Below are 25179 nucleotides of genomic sequence, written 5' to 3'. Positions count from 1 at the left end.
GTCACAAGTCACAAAACAGTCCAAATAGCCACCAGTCACAAAACAGTCAAAATAGCCACAAGTCACAAAACAGTCAAAATAGCCACAAGTCACAAAACAGTCCAAATAGCCACCAGTCACAAAACAGTCAAAATAGCCACAAGTCACAAAACAGTCCAAAACGGCACATGTCACAAAACAGTCCAAATAGCCACAAGTCACAAAACAGTCCAAATAGTCACAAGTCACAAAACAGTCCAAATAGCCACCAGTCACAAAACAGTCAAAATAGCCACAAGTCACAAAACAGTCAAAATAGCCACAAGTCACAAAACAGTCCAAATAGCCACCAGTCACAAAACAGTCAAAATAGCCACAAGTCACAAAACAGTCCAAAACGGCACATGTCACAAAACAGTCCAAATAGCCACAAGTCACAAAACAGTCCAAATAGTCACAAGTCACAAAACAGTCAAAAACGTCACAAGTCACAAAACAGTCCAAATAGCCACAAGTCACAAAACAGTCCAAATAGTCACAAGTCACAAAACAGTCCAAATAGCCACCAGTCACAAAACAGTCAAAATAGCCACAAGTCACAAAACAGTCCAAAACGTCACAAGTCACAAAACAGTCCAAATAGCCACAAGTCACAAAACAGTCCAAAACGTCACAAGTCACAAAACAGTCCAAATAGCCACCAGTCACAAAACAGTCCAAATAGTCACAGTCACAAAACATTCCAGTAGTCCAGTCACAAAACAGTCAAAATAGCCACAAGTCACAAAACAGTCCAAATAGTCACAAGTCACAAAACAGTCCAAATAGCCACAAGTCACAAAACAGTCCAAATAGCCACAAGTCACAAAACAGTCCAAAACGTCACAAGTCACAAAACAGTCCACACAGTCACAAAACAGTCCAAATAGCCACCAGTCACAAAACAGTCAAAATAGCCACAAGTCACAAAACAGTCCAAAACGTCACAAGTCACAAAACAGTCCAAATAGCCACCAGTCACAAAACAGTCCAAATAGCCACCAGTCACAAAACAGTCAAAATAGCCACAAGTCACAAAACAGTCCAAAACGTCACAAGTCACAAAACAGTCCAAATAGCCACAAGTCACAAAACAGTCACAAAACAGTCCAAAACGTCACAAGTCACAAAACAGTCCAAAACGTCACAAGTCACAAAACAGTCCAAATAGCCACAAGTCACAAAACAGTCCAAAACGTCACAAGTCACAAAACAGTCCAAATAGCCACCAGTCACAAAACAGTCCAAATAGCCACCAGTCACAAAACAGTCAAAATAGCCACAAATCACAAAACAGTCCAAATAGCCACCAGTCACAAAACAGTCAAAATAGCCACAAGTCACAAAACAGTCCAAAACGTCACAAGTCACAAAACAGTCCAAATAGCCACAAGTCACAAAACAGTCCAAATAGTCACAAGTCACAAAACATTCCAAATAGTCACAAGTCACAAAACAGTCCAAATAGCCACAAGTCACAAAACAGTCCAAATAGTCACAAGTCACAAAACAATCCAAATAGCCACCAGTCACAAAACAGTCAAAATAGCCACAAGTCACAAAACAGTCCAAAACGTCACAAGTCACAAAACAGTCAAAATAGCCACAAATCACAAAACAGTCCAAATAGCCACCAGTCACAAAACAGTCAAAATAGCCACAAGTCACAAAACAGTCCAAATAGCCACAGGTCACAAAACAGTCCAAATAGCCACAGGCCACAAAACAGTCCAAATAGCCACCAGTCACAAAACAGTCAAAATAGCCACAGGTCACAGACCAGTCAAAATAGCCACAAGTCACAAAACAGTCAAAATAGCCACAAGTCACAAAACAGTCCAAATAGCCATAAGTCACAAAACAGTCCAAATAGCCACAAGTCACAAATCTCCATTTGGTATCTGTTTGATTGACAGTCGACATTGGTATTTACCTCAAGGTCATACATATATCTCTCAGTAATATGTTTTTAATGTGTTTTCAGGGTTAGGACAGATTCGAGTTATACAATGGTTTTTGATAGATTATGGGCATCGATGATTGAAATGTGGCAGAATATCAATTTAACAGTTGGTGAATTTTCAAAATAACATTTGGGACTAGGAAGGCTGTAAAAGTTTCTAGGCAAAATAAAAATATTTCTTCATTTTAAACTTAAATGTCGTAAAAATACAATGTATAATGGGAAATTGTCTGAAGGTAATTTAATAAATGTTGGCAGGGAAATTTAATCATACGAGACAAGATTACATCTGAATCAAAGTTGCTTACCCCAAAACTTAAATTGTCTTTAGGCTGCATTTCATAGCAGAAAAGCTCAGCTCTGGATATTAATGTTCCAGGTAGGTTTGGTGTGAAACTACTATTAACACCTGTGTTGTTTTGTAATTGCAACAAGATATTACTGACTGGATTGAGCCAGTTACCAGCCTTGAAGGTGGCAGATTCAAAGCCTGAAGTTTCTATAAGAGCTGAGACACATTATCATATTGATCCCATCTTAGTCAGAAACACATATGTCTACCACTTTGTATACGGAAAAAAAGGAATTAATGCCAAACGAGAAAGTAATGTGTTCTGTTTTCATGCCAAAAATGTTTACGGATGCCTGGAAAACCCATTAAATTCAGGAACTTGTGCAAACTACACAGAATAAGTCAACCTCATTTCTGGTAGGTCTCTTTTCCAGTCTGTCATAAAATGAATCACTTCTTCTATCATAATTGACATAGGTGCATCTCCATAATCTTGATGTAACAAACAATTGGATTGGTCAGTGAAACACCATTGGATGTTCTGCAGGAAAAATTACTGTTTTTGGGGGTTTTTTTGTCAGATCTTTACCACATATTCTCCTGGAAGAAATACAATTTTGTTTTAGATCTTTTACCACAAATTCTGCAGACAGAACCACAGTTCTATTTCAGATCTTTACCACAAATTCTGCAGACAGAACCAGTTTTATTTCAGATCTTTACCACAGATTCTGCAAGCTTGAACCATTATTTCAGATCTGTTACCACAGATTCTGCAAGCTTGAACCATTATTTCAGATCTGTTACCACAGATTCTGCAAGCTTGAACCATTATTTCAGATCTGTTACCACAGATTCTGCAGGCTTGAACCATTATTTCAGATCTGTTACCACAGATTCTGCAAGCTTGAACCATTATTTCAGATCTGTTACCACAGATTCTGCAGGCTTGAACCATTATTTCAGATCTGTTACCACAGATTCTGCAAGCTTGAACCATTATTTCAGATCTGTTACCACAGATTCTGCAGACTTGAACCATTATTTCAGATCTGTTACCACAGATTCTGCAGGCTTGAACCATTATTTCAGATCTGTTACCACAGATTCTGCAAGCTTGAACCATTATTTCAGATCTGTTACCACAGATTCTGCAGACAGATCTATAGTCAAGTTTCATGAATTATGATTACAACTCTTAACAAAGCTGTATACATTGGTCAAAGCTGACAGGGATGTTCCTGTCTCTCTGACATATCTAATTATTTCATCTACAAATCAAGTAAAATCACAAACATGAGTCTTGATTGTGTATTTAAATCTTGCTTTCATCTTGTTTAATATACACATTTAGTTTCTACAGAACTGAACATATACTGTTACAGTTGCTAATACCAGTGTACGTACTACATTAAAATTCGGTAGCTACAGAAATATTGGCAAAGGAATACCTGGCCAGATACTGCTGTATTAACACCGAAATAAGTACCTAACTTAAATAAGTGCTTATTACTGCTAATTACCAGCATTTCTGTATTCCTAAAAAATCACTCAGGTCATTGAGGGCACCTGCTACTATCAATGTGGCATGATCTGTTGGAGCCATTTTGTACTCTAGAAAAAAATGACATCTAATCATGAAATCTGATTTTTCCAGGGTCATTGTAATTGACTAAATACTGCCAGGGCATCAACTATCAGCTCACAAACCTGTGCTGATTCAGGTAGTTCAACAACAAGCAATATATCCTACAGATAAGGGGGAAATATCATATTTTTTAACAAATGGTAGATATTCCTCATTTTGGATTAATTATTGGGAAAATATAAATCACATGTTTTGGCTGAGGAAGCAGCTAACAGGACGAAAAGTTCACTAGTAGTTTATTATAGGGCTGTCATAATGAAATTGATGTTCTTTATCAATTAGTGATGAATGACACTAGGATTATTTTTATGTGGTTTTAGGATGAAAGGAACCTTGGTCGAAGTATGAGGGCAGCTCCACGACATGTACGGCCAGCGAGGGAAGGCTCCAGGCCAACGTCAGCCTCTAAGGACAAGGTAAGACATTTGTAAATGCTTTAGTGTTTCCAAGGTAAAATATCTATTAACACAGTAGTGTTTCTAACATAAGAAAATACATGTACATCATCATTACCTTGTTTTTTAGACACTACATTCCTAACCACTAAGACACTACATTCCTAACCACTAAGACACTAATATTCATAACCACTAAGACACTACATTCCTAACCACTAAGACACTACATTCCTAACCACTAAGACACTACATTCCTAACCACTAAGACACTTCATTCCTAACAACTAAGACACTTCATTCCTAACCACTAAGACACTTCATTCCTAGTCACTAAGACACTTCATTCCTAACCACTAAGACACTACATTCCTAACCACTAAGACACTACACTCCTAACCACTAAGACACTACATTCCTAACCACTAAGACACTACATTACTAACCACTAAGACACTACATTCCTAACCACTAAGACACTACATTCCTAACCACTAAGACACTACACTCCTAACCACTAAGACACTACATTCATAACCACTAAGACACTACATTCATAACCACTAAGACACTACATTGTTGTGTAAACAATGGTACACTGAATAGAGATATATTCCCTGCTTAAACCATTGGAATGCTAAAATTCCGTACAAAAATCTCTTATTTCCTATGCCTGAAGTCCAACTGTGGGATTTACAGGGCCCTGACAATCAGTGCTGGTTCAGGACGGTCCAGTAAGCGATTACAGAGATGTTGGTGGTAGGGAGACATTAAGACGACTGATTCATAGACTCGATGCTAATCTGTACCCAGTACATGTCACAATATATTTCCTATTGCTTCATAGCATGACAGCTGCCAATCCAAGGCTATATCGGCCTCCAATCTGTCTTTGAGGACAGAAGAATAAGGCCATACACTCTCTAATCAACAATAACTTATGCAAATAGTTGTAAAGGAGATATTTCCAGCGGTGTATTTTTAAGTGCCTCTCAAGCTTGCTGTCTATTTCACTGTAATTTTCTCTTCTCTGTTGCTTTTGTTTTATTCTGTGAATAATCAGATAAAAACAAGCTCGCAAAATGGTAGAGAGAGTCTCTATGGTATCACCTAGCTGTCTATAACAGTGACATGAATATAACAGACACATGTCTATAACAGACACCTGTCTACAACACAGACCTGTCTATAACAAACACATGTCTATAACAGACAAATGTCTATAACACAGACCTGTCTATAACATAGATCTGTCTATAACAGACACATGTCTATAACAGACACATGTATATAACACAGATCTGTCTATAACAGACACATGTCTATGACAGACACATGTCTAAAACACAGATCTGTCTATAACACAGATCTGTCTATAACAGACACATGTCTATAACAGACACATGTCTATAACACAGATCTGTCTGTAACAGACACATGTCTATGACAGACACATGTCTAAAACAGACACATGTCTATAACACAGATCTGTCTGTAACAGACACATGTCTATGACAGACACATGTCTAAAACACAGATCTGTCTGTAACACAGATCTGTCTATAACAGACACATGTCTATAACAGACACATATCTATAACACAGATCTGTCTATAACAGACACATGTCTATGACAGACACATGTTTATAACACAGATCTGTCTATAACAGACACATGTCTATGACAGACACATGTCTAAAACACAGATCTGTCTATAACACAGATCTGTCTATAACACAGATGTCTATAACAGACACATGTCTATAACACAGATCTGTCTATAACAGAAACATGTCTATGACAGACACATGTCTATAACACAGATCTGTCTATAACAGACACATTTCTATAACAGACACATGTCTATAACACAGATCTGTCTATAACAGACACATGTCTATGACAGACACATGTCTAAAACACAGATCTGTCTATAACACAGACCTGTCTATAACAGACACATGTCTATATTGGACACATGTCTATAACAGACACATGTCTCTAACACAGACACATGTCTATAACAGACACATATCTACAACAGACACATGTCTATAACACAGATTTGTCTATTACGGACACTTGTCTGTAACACAGACACATGTCTATAACACAGACCTGTCTATAACACAGATCTGTCTATAACAAACACATGTCTATAACAGAATGTCTATAACAGACACATGTCTATAGCAGACACATGTCTATAACAGACACATGTCTATATCACAGATCTGTCTATAACAGACACATGTCTATAACATAGATCTGTCTATAACAGACACATCTATAACAGACATATGACTATAACATATAACTGTCTATAACAGACACATGTCTATAGCAGACACATGTCTATAACAGACACATGTCTATAACACAGACCTGTCTATAACAGACACATGTCTATAACACAGATCTGTCTATAACAGACACATCTATAACAGACATATGACTATAACATATAACTGTCTATAACAGACACATGTCTATAGCAGACACATGTCTATAACAGACAAATGACTATAACAGACACATGTCTGTATCACAGATCTGTCTATAACAGACACATGTCTAAAACACAGATCTGTCTATAACAGACATATGTCTATAACACAGACCTGTCTATAACAGACACATGTCTATAACACAGATCTGTCTATAACAGACACATGTCTATAACATATAACTGTCTATAACAGACACCTGTCTATAACAGACACATGTCTATAACACAGACACATGTCTATACCAGACACCTGACTAAAATATCTGTACTTTTATCATGTAATACAGTATTTCTTAAGAGAAATATGTTTCTAATTTGACTATAAACATACACAGGTTTTTTTTATACTTTCTTTAAATAATGTTGCAGATTTGGTGCCGATGACAACTTTGAATGTAAGCTTCATGAGATTGAGTCGCTTGAAGCTATAAATTATATTAGCAGCTTGTTTACTGTTTATTGTTATCACTGTTTCTGAGTCTTGTACTCTTCATTCTGAAATTTTGTATCAGGGTTCCTCTTGGACCCTTGTACATGGATTAAGAGTCCATTTTGGGACTGATTGAAAATAACGAAACAGCTAGTGTTTTTAGCTTGCTTGCTTGGCTGCTATCAAGTTTGCTATAAATGACCTAGATTGATTGTGAAGGTCACATAAGTTAAATATTTTTTTAAAAATATCATTATATAACAAGGGAATTATTCATTCTAGATTTTGAATTTGATGTTTTCACACCTTCACAGTGTCCTGTCCTAAAACTTACTACATAGTAAAAGCTAAGTTAAAAACTGGTTCATCTGTGATCAGACAGCAGTGTTTCAACCCTGCATAGTTTTACTGTGATCAGACAGCAGTGTTTCAACCCTGCATAGTTTTACTGTGATCAGATAGTAGTGTTTCAACCCTGCATAGTTTTACTGTGATCAGGGATCAGTGTTTCAACCCTGTCTGGTTTTACTGTGATCAGATAGCAGTGTTTCAACCCTGTCTGGTTTTACTGTGATCAGACAGCAGTGTTTCAACCCTGTCTGGTTTTACTGTGATCAGATAGCAGTGTTTCAACCCTGTCTGGTTTTACTGTGATCAGACAGCAGTGTTTCAACCCTGCATGGTTTTACTGTGATCAGATAGCAGTGTTTCAACCCTGTATGGTTTTACTGTGATCAGATAGCAGTGTTTCAATCCTGCCAGGTTTTACTGTGATCAGATAGCAGTGTTTCAACCCTGTCTGGTTTTACTGTGATCAGATAGCAGTGTTTCAACCCTGTCTAGTTTTACTGTGATCAGATAGCAGTGTTTCAACCCTGTATGGATTTACTGTGATCAGATAGCAGTGTTTCAATCCTGCCAGGTTTTACTGTGATCAGATAGCAGTGTTTCAACCCTGTCTGGTTTTACTGTGATCAGATAGCAGTGTTTCAACCCTGTCTGGTTTTACTGTGATCAGATAGCAGTGTTTCAACCCTGCATGGTTTTACTCTGATCAGATAGCAGTGTTTCAACCCTGCATGGTTTTACTGTAATCAGAAGCAGTGTTTCAACCCTGTCTGGTTTTACTGTGATCAGGGATCAGTGTTTCAACCTTGTTTGGTTTTACTGCGATCAGATAGCAGTGTTTCAACCCTGTCTGGTTTTACTGCGATCAGATAGCAGTGTTTCAACCCTGCATAGTTTTACTGTGATCAGGGATCAGTGTTTCAACAGCAATTCAATCATACTTGGTTTATTGTGATCAGAAGCAGTGTTTCATCCCATTAGCTTTTACTGTGATCAGGCAGCAGTGTTTCAACCCTTTTTGAATTTACTATAATCAGACATGACCATTTAACTTGCAGACAATAAAATGCCTAAAGTAACAAGTTATTGTGATTGTTTACCCCCGTCAAGTGTGGTAAAAATGAACACATATTATGTAGGTTTTTTATAATAATAGATATAACATAATATATATATATGAAAAAGTTGACCTCTGTTAATTTCACCTTTGATCTCTGACAGTATTATATTTGACCTCTGTTAATTTCACCTTTGATCTCTGACAGTATTATGTTTGACCTCTGTCTATAATAACTTAGATCTCTGTCAAATATACCTTTTCTTCACTCAGTCATACTTTCAACCTTTTTTCAATATTATTGTTCACGATCAGCCAATATGACCCCTGAACTTTGTCAATAATATATTTGGCCTTTGTCCACTCCAGCATGACTCTAGCCTCACTCAGCCACTCCTTCCATTGGACAGCACTGACCAGCGTCCAGACCGAGTGTCTGAATACCTTAACTCCACCCTCTGTCCTCACCTCCGCTCTCATGATTGGTCAGTCCTTGACCGTTCACCTCTACGGCCACAGCATACTGCGGTTGGCTCAATATGTTCCCCTCAACACCCAACACAGGTACATGTAATCAACACACCACTGTATATGGCACATTCTGACCTTGGTAAACTTTTCTAGATTCTGAAAACTTCCCAAGTATTGTTCTTAGAACCACGAAAGGATGGCCGTAGTCTAGGACATCTTGATGAAATGGAAACTTAAACAGGAACAAAAAGTTCATATTTTAAAAAGATCAAATCTGATCAACTTTAGTTCAAACAGGAATATCAGGCAAAAGGAAAAGTCTTGAAAAAAAGGAATATGACAACAGAGTAGTGACCTCTAGTGGGTCAAGAATGTTAGGAGTGGTGCTAACAAAATTAGCAACATTGATGCAAAACTAGATTTACAGGGTTGGTGCTGAACTAGATTTACAGGGTTGGTGCTGAGCTAGATTTATAGGGTTGGTGCTGAACTAGATTACAGGGTTGGTGCTGAACTAGATTTATAGGGTTGGTGCTGAACTAGATTTACTGGGTTGGTGATGAACTAGATTTATAGGGTTGGTGCTGAACTAGATTTATAGGGTTGGTGATGAACTAGATTTATAGGGTTGGTGATGAACTAGATTTATAGGGTTGGTGATGAACTAGATTTACTGGGTTGGTGCTGAGCTAGAAATATAGGGTTGGTGCTGAACTAGATTTACTGGGTTGGTGATGAACTAGATTTACTGGGTTGGTGATGAACTAGATTTACAGTGTTGGTGCTGAGCTAGATTTACAGGGCTGGTGCTGAACTGGATTTACAGGGTTGGTGATGAACTAGATTTACAGGGTTGGTGATGAACTAGATTTACAGGGTTGGTGATGAACTAGATTTACAGGGTTGGTGATGAACTAGATTTACAGGGTTGGTGCTGAACTAGATTTACTGGGTTGGTGCTGAGCTAGATTTATAGGGTTGGTGCTGAACTGGATTTACAGGGTTGGTGATGAACTAGATTTACAGGGTTGGTGATGAACTAGATTTACTGGGTTGGTGATGAACTAGATTTACAGGGTTTGTGATGAACTAGATTTACAGGGTTTGTGATGAACTAGATTTACAGGGTTGGTGATGAGCTAGATTTACAGGGCTGGTGCTGAGCTAGAATAGGGTTGGTGATGAACTAGATTTACAGGGTTGGTGATGAACTAGATTTACAGGGTTGGTGATGAACTAGATTTACTGGGTTGGTGCTGAGCTAGATTTATAGGGTTGGTGCTGAACTAGATTTACAGGGTTGGTGATGAACTAGATTTACAGGGTTTGTGATGAACTAGATTTACAGGGTTGGTGCTGAACTAGATTTACTGGGTTGGTGCTGAGCTAGATTTATAGGGTTGGTGCTGAACTAGATTTATAGGGTTGGTGATGAACTAGATTTATAGGGTTGGTGATGAACTAGATTTATAGGGTTGGTGATGAACTAGATTTACTGGGTTGGTGCTGAGCTAGATTTATAGGGTTGGTGCTGAACTAGATTTATAGGGTTGGTGATGAACTAGATTTACTGGGTTGGTGCTGAGCTAGAAATATAGGGTTGGTGATGAACTAGATTTACAGGGTTGGTGATGAACTAGATTTATAGGGTTGGTGATGAACTAGATTTACAGGGTTGGTGCTGAACTAGATTTACTGGGTTGGTGATGAACTGGATTTACAGGGTTTGTGATGAACTGGATTTACAGGGTTTGTGCTGAACTAGATTTACAGGGTTGGTGCTGAACTAGATTTATAGGGTTGGTGATGAACTAGATTTATAGGGTTGGTGATGAACTAGATTTACTGGGTTGGTGCTGAGCTAGATTTATAGGGTTGGTGCTGAACTAGATTTATAGGGTTGGTGATGAACTAGATTTACTGGGTTGGTGCTGAGCTAGAAATATAGGGTTGGTGATGAACTAGATTTACAGGGTTGGTGATGAACTAGATTTATAGGGTTGGTGATGAACTAGATTTACAGGGTTGGTGATGAACTGGATTTACAGGGTTGGTGCTGAACTAGATTTACAGGGTTGGTGCTGAACTAGATTTATAGGGTTGGTGCTGAACTAGATTTACAGGGTTGGTGATGAACTAGATTTATAGGGTTGGTGATGAACTAGATTTACAGGGTTGGTGCTGAACTAGATTTACTGGGTTGGTGATGAACTGGATTTACAGGGTTTGTGATGAACTGGATTTACAGGGTTTGTGCTGAACTAGATTTACAGGGTTGGTGCTGAACTAGATTTACAGTGTTGGTGCTGAGCTAGATTTACAGGGCTGGTGCTGAACTGGATTTACAGGGTTGATGCTAAACTAGATTTACAGGGTTGGTGATGAACTGGATTTACAGGGTTGATGCTAAACTAGATTTACAGGGTTGATGCGAAACTAGATTTATTAGGTTGGTGCTGAGTTAGAAGTATTGTTTAGGTGCTGAGCTGAGCTAACCTATAGTTGAGATCAAGATTTCTTTGTTATATGAGAATTTTACAGATAAGTGGGGGAATGTTTTGCCATATACGGTGGGATTCTCTTTCTATGGACGTTTCTGCATGCTTCTCTTCACAATCGTTTTTCATTATTTCTCCTGTACTCTTCAGTTATTTTCTCAGCAAGTTAGTTATTTCTATGCAGCAACATCAAGGACCAATCAACAGGCTTGGAAATGATTTGGGCTATAGAAAATTGACAGTGATGAAATGTGATGTTTAGCAGTATAGAAAATTCAGTGTGTTTGACAGTGGTGAACTGTAATATGTAGTCAGTATAGAATATCCTGTGTGTTTGACAGTGGTGAAATGTGATATGTAGCAGTATAGAATATTCTGTGTGTTTAACAGTGGTGAAATGTGATATGTAGCAGTATAGAATATTCTGTGTGTTTAACAGTGGTGAAATGTAATATGTAGTCAGTATAGAATATTCTGTGTGTTTGACAGTGGTGAAATATAATATGTAGTCAGTATAGAATATTCTGTGTGTTTGACAGTGGTGAAATATAATATGTAGTCAGTATAGAATATTCTGTGTGTTTGACAGTGGTGAAATATAATATGTAGTCAGTATAGAAAATTCAGTGTGTTTGACAGTGGTGAAATGTGATATGTAGCAGTATAGAATATTCTGTGTGTTTAACAGTGGTGAACTGTGATATGTAGTCATTATAGAATATTCTGTGTGTTTGACAGTGGTGAACTGTAATATGTAGCAGTATAGAATATTCTGTGTGTTTAACAGTGGTGAACTGTAATATGTAGCAGTATAGAATATTCTGTGTGTTTAACAGTGGTGAACTGTGATATGTAGCAGTATAGAATATTCTGTGTGTTTAACAGTGGTGATCTGTAATATGTAGTCAGTATAGAATATTCTGTGTGTTTGACAGTGGTGAAATGTGATATGTAGCAGTATAGAATATTCTGTGTGTTTAACAGTGGTGAACTGTGATATGTAGTCAGTATAGAATATTCTGTGTGTTTAACAGTGGTGAACTGTGATATGTAGCAGTATAGAATATTCTGTGTGTTTAACAGTGGTGAAATGTGATATGTAGTCAGTATAGAATATTCTGTGTGTTTAACAGTGGTGAACTGTGATATGTAGCAGTATAGAATATTCTGTGTGTTTAACAGTGGTGAACTGTGATATGTAGCAGTATAGAATATTCTGTGTGTTTAACAGTGGTGATCTGTAATATGTAGTCAGTATAGAATATTCTGTGTGTTTGACAGTGGTGAAATGTGATATGTAGCAGTATAGAATATTCTGTGTGTTTAACAGTGGTGAACTGTGATATGTAGCAGTATAGAATATTCTGTGTGTTTAACAGTGGTGAACTGTGATATGTAGCAGTATAGAATATTCTGTGTGTTTAACAGTGGTGAACTGTGATATGTAGCAGTATAGAATATTCTGTGTGTTTAACAGTGGTGAAATGTGATATGTAGTCAGTATAGAATATTCTGTGTGTTTAACAGTGGTGAACTGTGATATGTAGCAGTATAGAATATTCTGTGTGTTTAACAGTGGTGAACTGTGATATGTAGCAGTATAGAATATTCTGTGTGTTTAACAGTGGTGAACTGTGATATGTAGCAGTATAGAATATTCTGTGTGTTTAACAGTGGTGAACTGTGATATGTAGCAGTATAGAATATTCTGTGTGTTTAACAGTGGTGAACTGTGATATGTAGCAGTATAGAATATTCTGTGTGTTTGACAGTGGTGAAATGTGATATGTAGCAGTATAGAATATTCTGTGTGTTTAACAGTGGTGATCTGTAATATGTAGAAAGTATAGAATATTCTGTGTGTTTAACAGTGGTGAACTGTGATATGTAGCAGTATAGAATATTCTGTGTGTTTGACAGTGGTGAAATGTGATATGTAGCAGTATAGAATATTCTGTGTGTTTGACAGTGGTGAACTGTGATATGTAGCAGTATAGAATATTCTGTGTGTTTGACAGTGGTGAAATGTATGATATTGATTTTGATTAAGTTATTGTGATTTTCTTTAACTAAATTCAGTATCATGATTACTCTGCATGTTGTCTAGTCTCTTGAGCATGTCACTCTTACACTTGTCATTATTTCAGAGAAAGTTACCTTAAACTACATATTTTGATAACCTGCCCCAGTGGGTTGTTTCTACATATTTTGATAACCTGCCCCAGTGGGTTGTTTAATGCTTTGATAACCTGCCCCAGTGGGTTGTTTCTACATATTTTGATAACCTGCCCCAGTGGGTTGTTTCTACATATTTTGATAACCTGCCCCAGTGGGTTGTTTAATGCTTTGATAACCTGCCCCAGTGGGTTGTTTCTACATATTTTGATAACCTGCCCCAGTAGGTTGTTTTGATATATTTTGATAACCTGCCCCAGTGGGTTGTTTTGATATATTTTGATAACCTGCCCCAGTGGGTTGTTTTGATATATTTTGATAACCTGCCCCAGTGGGTTGTTTCTACATATTTTGATAACCTGCCCCAGTGGGTTGTTTTGATATATTTTGATAACCTGCCCCAGTGGGTTGTTTTATATATTTTGATAACCTGCCCCAGTGGGTTGTTTTTATATATTTTGATAACCTGCCCCAGTGGGTTGTTTTGATATATTTTGATAACCTGCCCCAGTGGGTTGTTTATATATATTTTGATTTCCAGCCCCAGTGGGTTGTTTTTTTTATATATTTTGATAACCTGCCCCAGTGGGTTGTTTTTATATGTTTTGATAACCTGCCCCAGTGGGTTGTTTTGATATATTTTGATAACCTGCCCCAGTGTGTTGTTTCTACATATTTTGATAACCTGCCCCAGTGGGTTGTTTTGATATATTTTGATAACCTGCCCCAGTGTGTTGTTTCTACATATTTTGATAACCTGCCCCAGTGGGTTGTTTTGATATATTTTGATAACCTGCCCCAGTGGGTTGTTTTGATATATTTTGATAACCTGCCCCAGTGTGTTGTTTCTACATATTTTGATAACCTGCCCCAGTGGGTTGTTTTGATATATTTTGATAACCTGCCCCAGTGGGTTGTTTATATATATTTTGATAACCTGCCCCAGTGGTTTGTTTTTATATGTTTTGATAACCTGCCCCAGTGGGTTGTTTTGATATATTTTGATAACCTGCCCCAGTGGGTTGTTTATATATATTTTGATAACCTGCCCCAGGGGGTTGTTTTTATATGTTTTGATAACCTGCCCCAGTGGGTTGTTTTGATATATTTTGATAACCTGCCCCAGTGGGTTGTTTCTACATATTTTGATAACCTGCCCCAGTGGGTTGTTTTGATATATTTTGATAACCTGCCCCAGTGGGTTGTTTTGATATATTTTGATAACCTGCCCCTGTGGGTTGTTTCTACATATTTTGATAACCTGCCCCAGTGGGTTGTTTTGATATATTTTGATAACCTGCCCCAGTGGGTTGTTTCTACATATTTTGATAACCTGCCCCAGTGGGTTGTTTTTATATATTTTGATAACCTGCCCCAGTGGGTTGTTTTGATATATTTTGATAACCTGCCCCAGTGGGTTGTCTTGATATATTTTGATAACCTGCCCCAGTGTGTTGTTTCTACATATTTTGATAACCTGCCCCAGTGGGTTGTTTATATATATTTTGATAACCTGCCCCAGTGGGTTGTTTTGATATATTTTGATAACCTGCACCAGTGGGTTGTTTTGATGTATTTTGATAACCTGCCCCAGTGGGTTGTTTTTATATATTTTGATAACCTGCCCCAGTGGGTTGTTTTGATATATTTTGATAACCTGCCCCAGTGGGTTGTTTATATATATTTTGATTTCCAGCCCCAGTGGGTTGTTTTTTTTATATATTTTGATAACCTGCCCCAGTGGGTTGTTTATATATATTTTGATAACCTGCCCCAGTGGGTTGTTTTGATATATTTTGATACCCTGCCCCAGTGGGTTGTTTTATAGCCATCGTGCTTCGTCCGTTGTCGTCCGCTGTCCGCTGTGCGTCGTCCGTACTTTTCATTCAAAAAACTTCTTCCCAAATACTAGAAGGCCTAGGGGGCTAATACTTGGCCCATAGCATGCTGGCATGGAGCCCTACAAAGTTTGTTCAAATGAATGACCTTGACCAACTTTCAAGGTCACAGGGGTCAAATATGTTAAAATATACAAACAACTTCTTCTCAATAAACAAAACTCCAAGAGTGCTGATATTGGGCCTGTATGATGCTTGGAGGAAGGGCTAAATAGTTTGTTCAAATGAATTACCTCGACCCACTTTCTAGGTCACAGGGGTCAAATATGTTAAAATATACAAACAACTTCTCTTCAATAAGCAAAACTCCAAGAGTGCTGATAATGGACCTGTAGGATGCTGGGATGACATGCTACCAAATTTGTTCAAATGAATGACCTTGACCCACTTTCAAGGCCACAGGGGTTAAATATGTTAAAATATGCAAATGACTTCTCAATAACCAAAATGATTAGAGTGCTGATATTGGGCCTGTAGGATGCTTTGAGGAAGTGTTTCCAAATGTGTTCAAGTGAATGACCTTGACCCACTTTCAAGATCACAGGGTTCAAATATGTTAAAATCTGTAAACAACTTCTTCTCAGTAACCAAAAGGCTCAGAGTGCTGATATTGGGCTTGTAGGATGCTGGGAGGAAGGGCTACCAAGTTTATTCAAATGAATAAAGCCCACTGTTTTAACAGCAGACTCACTGTTGTTAGAGTTTGGCTTACTTTTTGTCAGATGACCGTTAAGGCCCATGGGCCTCTTGTTATTTATTTTGATAACCTGCCCCAGTGAGTTGTTATATATATTTTGATAATCTGCCCCTGTGGGTTGTTTCTACATATTTTGATAACCTGCCCCAGTAGGTTGTTTCTACATATTTTGATAACCTGCCCCAGTGGGTTGTTTCTACATAATTTGATAACCTGCCCCAGTAGGTTGTTTTGATATATTTTGATAACCTGCCCCAGTGGGTTGTTTCTACATATTTTGATAACCTGCCCCAGTAGGTTGTTTTGATATATTTTGATAACCTGCCCCAGTGGGTTGTTTCTACATATTTTGATAACCTGCCCCAGTGGGTTGTTTCTACATATTTTGATAACCTGCCCCAGTGGGTTGTTTCTACATATTTTGATAACCTGCCCCAGTGGGTTGTTTCTACATATTTTGATAACCTGCCCCAGTGGGTTGTTTTAATATATTTTGATAACCTGCCCCAGTGGGTTGTTTAATGCTTTGATAACCTGCCCCAGTGGGTTGTTTCTACATATTTTGATAACCTGCCCCAGTGGGTTGTTTTTATATATTTTGATAACCTGCCCCAGTGGGTTGTTTCTACATATTTTGATAACCTGCCCCAGTGGGTTGTTTAATGCTTTGATAACCTGCCCCAGTGGGTTGTTTCTACATATTTTGATAACCTGCCCCAGTGGGTTGTTTTTATATATTTTGATAACCTGCCCCAGTGGGTTGTTTTGATATATTTTGATAACCTGCCCCAGTGAGTTGTTTATATATATTTTGATAACCTGCCCCAGTGGGTTGTTTTTATATATTTTGATAACCTGCCCCAGTGGGTTGTTTTGATATATTTTGATAACCTGCCCCAGTGGGTTGTTTTATATATTTTGATAAACTGCCCCAGTGGGTTGTTTCTACATATTTTGATGACCTGCCCCAGTGGGTTGTTTTTATATATTTTGATAACCTGCCCCAGTGGGTTGTTTTGATATATTTTGATAACCTGCCCCAGTGGGTTGTTTTGATATATTTTGATAACCTGCCCCAGTGGGTTGTTTTATATATTTTGATAACCTGCCCCAGTGGGTTGTTTTGATATATTTTGATAACCTGCCCCAGTGGGTTGTTTTGATATATTTTGATAACCTGCCCCAGTGGGTTGTTTTTATATATTTTGATAACCTGCCCCAGTGGGTTGTTTAATGCTTTGATAACCTGCCCCAGTGGGTTGTTTTATGTTTTGATACCCTGCCCCAGTGGGTTGTTTTATATATTTTGATAACCTGCCCAAGTGAGTTGTTTATATATATTTTGATAACCTGCCCCAGTGGGTTGTTTTATATATTTTGATAACCTGCCCAAGTGAGTTGTTTATATATATTTTGATAACCTGCCCCAGTGGGTTGTTTATATATATTTTGATAACCTGCCCCATTGGGTTGTTTTATGTTTTGATACCCTGCCCCTGTGGGTTGTTTTATATATTTTGATACCCTGCCCCTGTGGATTGTTTTATATATTTTGATAACCTGCCCAAGTGAGTTGTTTATATATATTTTGATAACCTGCCCAAGTGAGTTGTTTATATATATTTTGATAACCTGCCCAAGTGAGTTGTTTCTATATATTTTGATAACCTGCCCCAGTGGGTTGTTTTATATATTTTGATAACCTGCCCAAGTGAGTTGTTTATATATATTTTGATAACCTGCCAAGTGGGTTGTTTTGATATATTTTGATAACCTGCCCCAGTGGGTTGTTTTATATATTTTGATAACCTGCCCAAGTGAGTTGTTTATATATATTTTGATAACCTGCCCAAGTGGGTTGTTTTGATATATTTTGATAACCTGCCCCAGTGGGTTGTTTTATGTTTTGATAACCTGCCCCAGTGGGTTGTTTTATGTTTTGATAACCTGCCCCAGTGGGTTGTTTTATGTTTTGATACCCTGCCCCTGTGGGTTGTTTTATATATTTTGATAACCTGCCCAAGTGAGTTGTTTATATATATTTTGATAACCTGCCCAAGTGAGTTGTTTATATATATTTTGATAACCTGCCCAAGTGAGTTGTTTATATATATTTTGATAACCTGCCCAAGTGAGTTGTTTATATATATTTTGATAACCTGCCCAAGTGAGTTGTTTATATATATTTTGATAACCTGCCCAAGTGAGTTGTTTATATATATTTTGATAACCTGCCCCAGTGGGTTGTTTTATATATTTTGATAACCTGCCCAAGTGGGTTGTTTTGATATATTTTGATAATCTGCCCAAGTGAGTTGTTTATATGTATTTTGATAACCTGCCCAAGTGGTTGTTTTATGTTTTGATACCCTGCCCCTGTGTGTGATTGGCATGTCTGTCTTAACTGCTAGTTATAGTGCATGATTATCAGAAAATGAAAATAAATTCTACAGTATCAATTGAATGTGTTCTCACCAGAGATAAAAAGTTAAAACCTACAGTATGTTTTTTAACCTCATGGATCTTAAGATTTTGTCTATATGTTTATTATTTATTGATAATAATGTTTACCTCAAATAGGTTAAAAACTGTAGATGAATGATTAATCTATAAACAACTTACTTACCTATATGCAAACGATTTACTTGATGATAAATGACTTACCTGTGCAGATAAATGACTGATCTGTAGATAAAGGACTTACCTGTAGAAAAATGACTTACCTGTAGATAAATGACTTACCTGTAGATAAATGACTTACCTGTGTAGATAAATGACTTACCTGTAGATAAATGACTTACCTGTGTAGATAAATGACTTACCTGTAGATAAATGACTTACCTGTGTAGATAAATGACTTACCTGTAGATAAATGACTTACCTGTGTAAATAAATGACTTACCTGTGTAGAAAAATGACTGATCTGTAGATAAATGACTTACCTGTAGATAAATGACTTACCTGTAGATAAATGACTTACCTGTAGATAAATGACTTACCTGTGTAGATAAATGACTTACCTGTAGATAAATGACTTACCTGTGTAGATAAATGACTTACCTGTGTAGATAAATGACTTACCTGTGTAGATAAATGACTTACCTGTAGATAAATGACTTACCTGTGTAGATAAATGACTTACCTGTGTAGATAAATGACTTACCTGTAGATAAATGACTTACCTGTAGATAAATGACTTACCTGTGTAGATAAATGACTTACCTGTAGATAAATGACTTACCTGTGTAGATAAATGACTTACCTGTGTAGATAAATGACTTACCTGTGTAGATAAATGACTTACCTGGAGTTACCTTTGTTTTCCTTGATTTGTCATGTAAAAATACCAGTATGAGAACCAAATACACTCAAAAAGTGTTTGTCTAAGATATTGTCAGTATGAAGAGTATCATCAACATAGCGTTGTTGTTAAATGTAATAAAACTATTGTTGTTTCAGGACCTCATTGAAATGCTTAACAGACAGCAACATCTGATGCTTCAACAACGAGAACAACGCCATCGATTCCTTGAGGAACAGAAAATAAAACAACATGCACAACAGGTAGTGAATCGAGCTCTTCTACATGACAGATTTGATGAACAGAAAATGGCCAGCAAAGACACCAAGCAGATGAAACAATTACTCAACGATGCATTTCCATTGGCTGGAAATACACACAAACATTTAGTATCAGTAACTAATGGAGTTTTAGATAATGAGAAAAAGCCTGATGTGGGTGACACTACCCAAACAAATGATGGGTATCTATCGCAAATGAATGATGATAAGGATAAGTTTGGTTCAAACACCTCAGCCCTCAACCAGATACTGACTGATGGACGAGTGTCACATCAGTCTTCACGGAGAAACAGCTCTCAGGCAGACAATGGAGATTTCTTTGATACAAGCAGGAAAGATGTCCCCGAGGAAAAGGACAATGCAGAAAAGAGAGAGAGTAATGATGAAAATATTCAACAAGAAAGTGAAGGAAGGTACCTGCAAGCCATTCGCAATGAGCTCCAGCGTCTGAATACCTCCTAGGAATTCTAGATATGAACATATGGGGATGATGATGTAAATCTGTTGATATCAGTGACAGCCTGTAGCTACAGTTATCAAGTTTATACATTTACTGCTTATTAACACCGTAATCACTTTTGGTATCCGTTTTTATTGTTTGATAATTTAATTGTAAAAGATGCATTAGATACTAGATACCACACATATAGTGTTAACAGCCAAAAAGCTAGGTAATCTTTTGTATTTATACATCTGTTAATGTAAGTTTGTCAGGTAAAAAATGTTTTTCATTCCTTCAACAACTTACAGAGTGATGTGGTCCTTTATGTCAGTCCTTTGGAGCAGGAAAAGACATACATGTCACATCTGTGATGATTCTATGTAATAAATTGATATTTTAAATGTTAGGACAGGTAAAAAGGTCCAGTGGAATCTGGATAATCCACATTCCTAGACATGGAATGTAAAACTGATTATGTAATCCACATTCCTAGACATGGAATGTAAAACAGATTATGTAATCCACGTTCCTAGACATGGAATGTGGAACAGATTATGTAATTCACGTTCCTAGACATGGAATGTGGAACAGATTATGTAATCCACATTCCTAGACATGGAATGTGGAACAGATTATGTAATCCACGTTCCTAGACATGGAATGTGGAACAGATTATGTAATTCACGTTCCTAGACATGGAATGTGGAACAGATTATGTAATCCACGTTCCTAGACATGGAATGTGGAACAGATTATGTAATTCACGTTCCTAGACATGGAATGTGGAACAGATTATGTAATCCACGTTCATAGACATGGAATGTGGAACAGATTATGTAATTCACGTTCCTAGACATAGAATGTAAGACAGATTATGTAATCCACATTCATAGACATAGAATGTAAAACAGATTATGTAATCCACATTCCTAGACATGGAATGTGGAACAGATTATGTAATCCACATTCCTAGACATGGAATGTGGAACAGATTATGTAATCCACCTTTGATGTCTGTGAAAGTTGTACATGACTTTTATAGAATGACTTATAGATGAGGGATCTCCCTGTACTCTGTGATATTTGTGTATTATTTGACTGCATACATGGCTTTGTATGTCTGTCCAAGTGCAAGAGACGTTATGTTTACATTGAAACCATTGCATTGATACACTGTTAAAAACACTTTTTTTAGAATCTGTTGATAATTTTTGTGGAGGTAACATGCTTCTTTATTTCACTATGTATCTTTACATGGTGGAGATTTTTTTACCATATTGTTTTAATATTTTACGGAGTTTTACTAATCTTTTTATTTAGCTTATCATCTGCTTAGTGCATTAATTTGTACTATTTGGACAGTACTCTGTAATCAAATGACATTTCTCGCAAGGAATATTCATTAGAAACGTTACTCTTGCATTTTCAAATTGTGATTCTTCAGTGAACTTTATCAACTCAAAGCTGGTGTGTGTGTGAAAGGACAGGTGAAATGCACATTCTTGACAAGTGCCCCAACCAGGAATCAAACCACGTCTCTGGCACGAAAATCAACGGGCTATACCAGCTGAGCCAAAAAGCATGCTCTGTCAGTTGACTGACGGAGACTATTTAACACTCTATACCAAGCCTCACCAACCCACTCATATCACATGTGTACTTCCACGCCATCTGTTAGCTAAACATGATGTGTGTACTTCCACCATCTGTTAGCTCCACATGATGTGTGTACTTCCACGCCATCTGTTAATTAAGCATGATGTGTGTACTTCCACGCCATCTGTTAATTAAGCATGATGTGTGTACTTCCACGCCATCTGTTAATTAAGCATGATGTGTGTACTTCCACGCCATCTATTAATTAAGCATGATGTGTGTACTTCCACGCCATCTGTTAATTAAGCATGATGTGTGTACTTCCACGCCATCTGTTAATTAAGCATGATGTGTGTACTTCCACGCCATCTGTTAATTAAGCATGATGTGTGTACTTCCACGCCATCTGTTAATTAAGCATGATGTGTGTACTTCCACGCCATCTGTTAATTAAGCATGATGTGTGTACTTCCACGCCATCTGTTAATTAAGCACTGTGATTTACGTAAAATGGTTCCTTTATGAATTTTCTTCTAAACATGTGCAATTCAAGGAATGATTTATGAATTTGAGTTGTTTGCTACTGGTCTTCTTAGAGTTATCTCCCTTGTTAGAATCATTTTCCTTATACAAGTCATCCTGTCTTCAGCATCTAAGGAACATCATCAAATAATGCAGAAGTATGTCACTACCTGGACTGTTGTCTGAGGTTTTGGTTAAATGCATGTTTGGTAGGCTGGATAGTATTTATGATAATTGTATATTTGTGATCACTCATTTGTAGAACAGGAGATTAGTTGTGTGGATCCTTGTATCATCTCTGTGTGAGTAATAACCATCAAATTTAGTTATACTGTCGTTTTAGTTCAGTTTTAGTATTTGATAAAATACCTTGTTTTTGAGTAGGTGTTGTGTACAGTTTAGAGTTTCATTACACATTAGGATGAGTCCATGTCCTGTGTATGTTGTATTCCTAAAGCAGTAGAACTACATTCAGTGTACAGATGCAGTCTTTACTATAGTATAAGTGATAACCCAGATCTGGTGATACAGATGTTGACTGTCTTTTTGCTTGTTCATGAAGGATTGTAATATGTTGCCTCAGTTCAGAGAAAAAGGTGTCTCTTGAATCTTCATTTCAATGATCAGATCTGAGACTATATAATATATAGAGTTGTACCGCTATTTTAAAAACATTTCATTGAGCTGTACTCATCCTGATAAATCATTCGTCTAGTCCTCAATCTACCAGGGTTCCCTCACTTATTCCTGACATATTCTCACCCTTTACTGCTAAGTTCCCTCCAAGGAAAGCACTGTAGTCTCTGTAGAACTATAATGGGATCTGTATAAAGGTTACCATCTGTAAAACACCTTCATATATGACAGTGGTAAAAGTAAGGTGACAGATATAACAATTTATAATATAACCACTATCTCAGGTGTTAGAGGCTATGAATCAACTGTCTTGGGAGTTAGAGGCTATGAGTCAACTGTCTTGGGAGTTAGAGGCTATGAGTCAACTATCTCAGGTGTTAGAGGCTAGGAGTCAAAAGTCGCGATGTTCCAGGCTCTGAGTCAACTGTCTCAGGTGTTAGAGGCTAGGAGTCAACTGTCTTGGGAGTTAGAGGCTATGAGTCAAAAGTCGCGGTGTTCCAGGCTCCGAGTCAACTGTCTCAGGTGTTAGAGTCTATGAGTAAACTGTCTCAGGTGATAGAGGCTACGAGTCAACTGTCTCGGGAGTTAGAGGCTATGAGTCAAATGTCTTGGGTGTTCGAGGCTACGAGTCAACTGTCGTGGGTGTTCAAGGCTACGAGTCAACTGTCTTGGGTGTTCGAGGCTATGAGTCAACTGTCTCAGTGTTAAAAGCTACGAGTCAGAGTTCTCTCTCATCATGACTACCCGTCTGTTTCTCTCTCATCATGACTACCTGTCTGTTTTATTCAGATTTTATATACCATTACTTCTGCATAAAGATTTTACAAAAAAAAAAAAAAAAAAAATTACAATTGTTTTTGAGTGATTTTTTTATACATGTTGCAATTAAAAAAAACAAAACACCATATGGTCAATCTCTTTGCATGAAGGACAGAACTCTAGTTGGTCAATTCCATGGTCAGGGGACATGACTCCAAACTGGTAAGTTAAAGTTAAAACTCACCAGTCGATCAATCCCATGTTGAAAAGGACAAGATTTCTGATGGTGAGATGGAAAGCTCCATATGGTCATTCCCATGAGAGGACATAACTCCATGCAGTCAATCCCATTGTAAGAGGGACAAAGTGACAGATAGGCATTCCTGTGGTCAAAGGGATACAACTCCAAGAAGTCGATCTCTTTGTCAAACGGGGGGAAACTAGATAGGAAATCCCAGTGCAGACATGGATTTTATGATCAATCAAGGGAAGTCATCTAAGGGACAACAATTTGATTATTAATTAATGAAAGACTTCAAAGGATTTTATTTTGAATTAGTGGAAATCATCAGACAGACAGATTTTATATACCAGCAAGAGATCCCAGAGGGATCTTGACATCCACCTTTGTTTGATCTTTATTGGCTCTTTGAAAGTTGGATCATTTCTCTGTGTTTGCTTTTAATGGTAAGAAATTTGAACATTCCTTTGCAGAAATAGCGATGATAATCTTTACCTGCCAAATCCAAGTTTTTGTTCTGATCAGTCCTAGAAAAAGGGACACAAGAAGAGACCAAAGGAAACATACGTAAGAAATTTTAGAGAGATACATTCAGTACTTCTTAAGAAAAAGGGATAACAACTATTAGTAGGCCAAATCCTCGTCTATTCAGTATTTTACAAGAAATATCGATAACAAACTTTCAAAGTCAAAATCCAAGATGGCCACCTTGAGGCCATTGTCTTTTCCTATCAGTACCAAAATCAAACCGACACACCTAGGAATTAAGGGAAAAGTCAAAAACCTGGATGGCCACCTGCTGTCCATTTTGTTTTTCTGATCAGTCCCAAAATCAAATGGGCACAACTAGGGACAAAGCAGAACCTACTAAGGAAATTAGAGAGATCCATCCAGTATTTCTCCAGAAATAGCTGGACTTCGTTTCCAGTATCAGCCTTCATCTTCCACAACCTATCAGAATTTGATGTCTTATCATAGTATAAAGTCCCTTCCACTGAATG

General features: G+C 37.4%; 1 protein-coding gene across 1 annotated transcript in view; it reads left to right on the top strand.

The window, feature by feature from the left end:
- The window catches only part of LOC132560815 (uncharacterized), a 68807-nt gene extending 47966 nt beyond the window's left edge, over positions 1-20841 (top strand). Inside the window, exons 7-8 of the mRNA XM_060225504.1 lie at positions 4242-4337; positions 19860-20841. Coding sequence (XP_060081487.1) covers positions 4242-4337; positions 19860-20444 — 681 coding nt within the window. The 3' untranslated portion in view covers positions 20445-20841. The remainder of the gene's footprint in view (positions 1-4241; positions 4338-19859) is intronic.
- The last annotated feature ends 4338 nt before the right edge of the window (positions 20842-25179 follow it).

Source organism: Ylistrum balloti, unplaced genomic scaffold (assembly GCF_031769215.1).
Source record: "Ylistrum balloti isolate Yb309-2 unplaced genomic scaffold, AGI_CSIRO_Ybal_v1 Utg371118, whole genome shotgun sequence".
Classification (NCBI taxonomy): domain Eukaryota; kingdom Metazoa; phylum Mollusca; class Bivalvia; order Pectinida; family Pectinidae; genus Ylistrum; species Ylistrum balloti.
The sequence above is the reverse complement of the archived record's forward strand: the minus strand, read 5'-3'. Positions and strand labels throughout refer to the sequence as shown.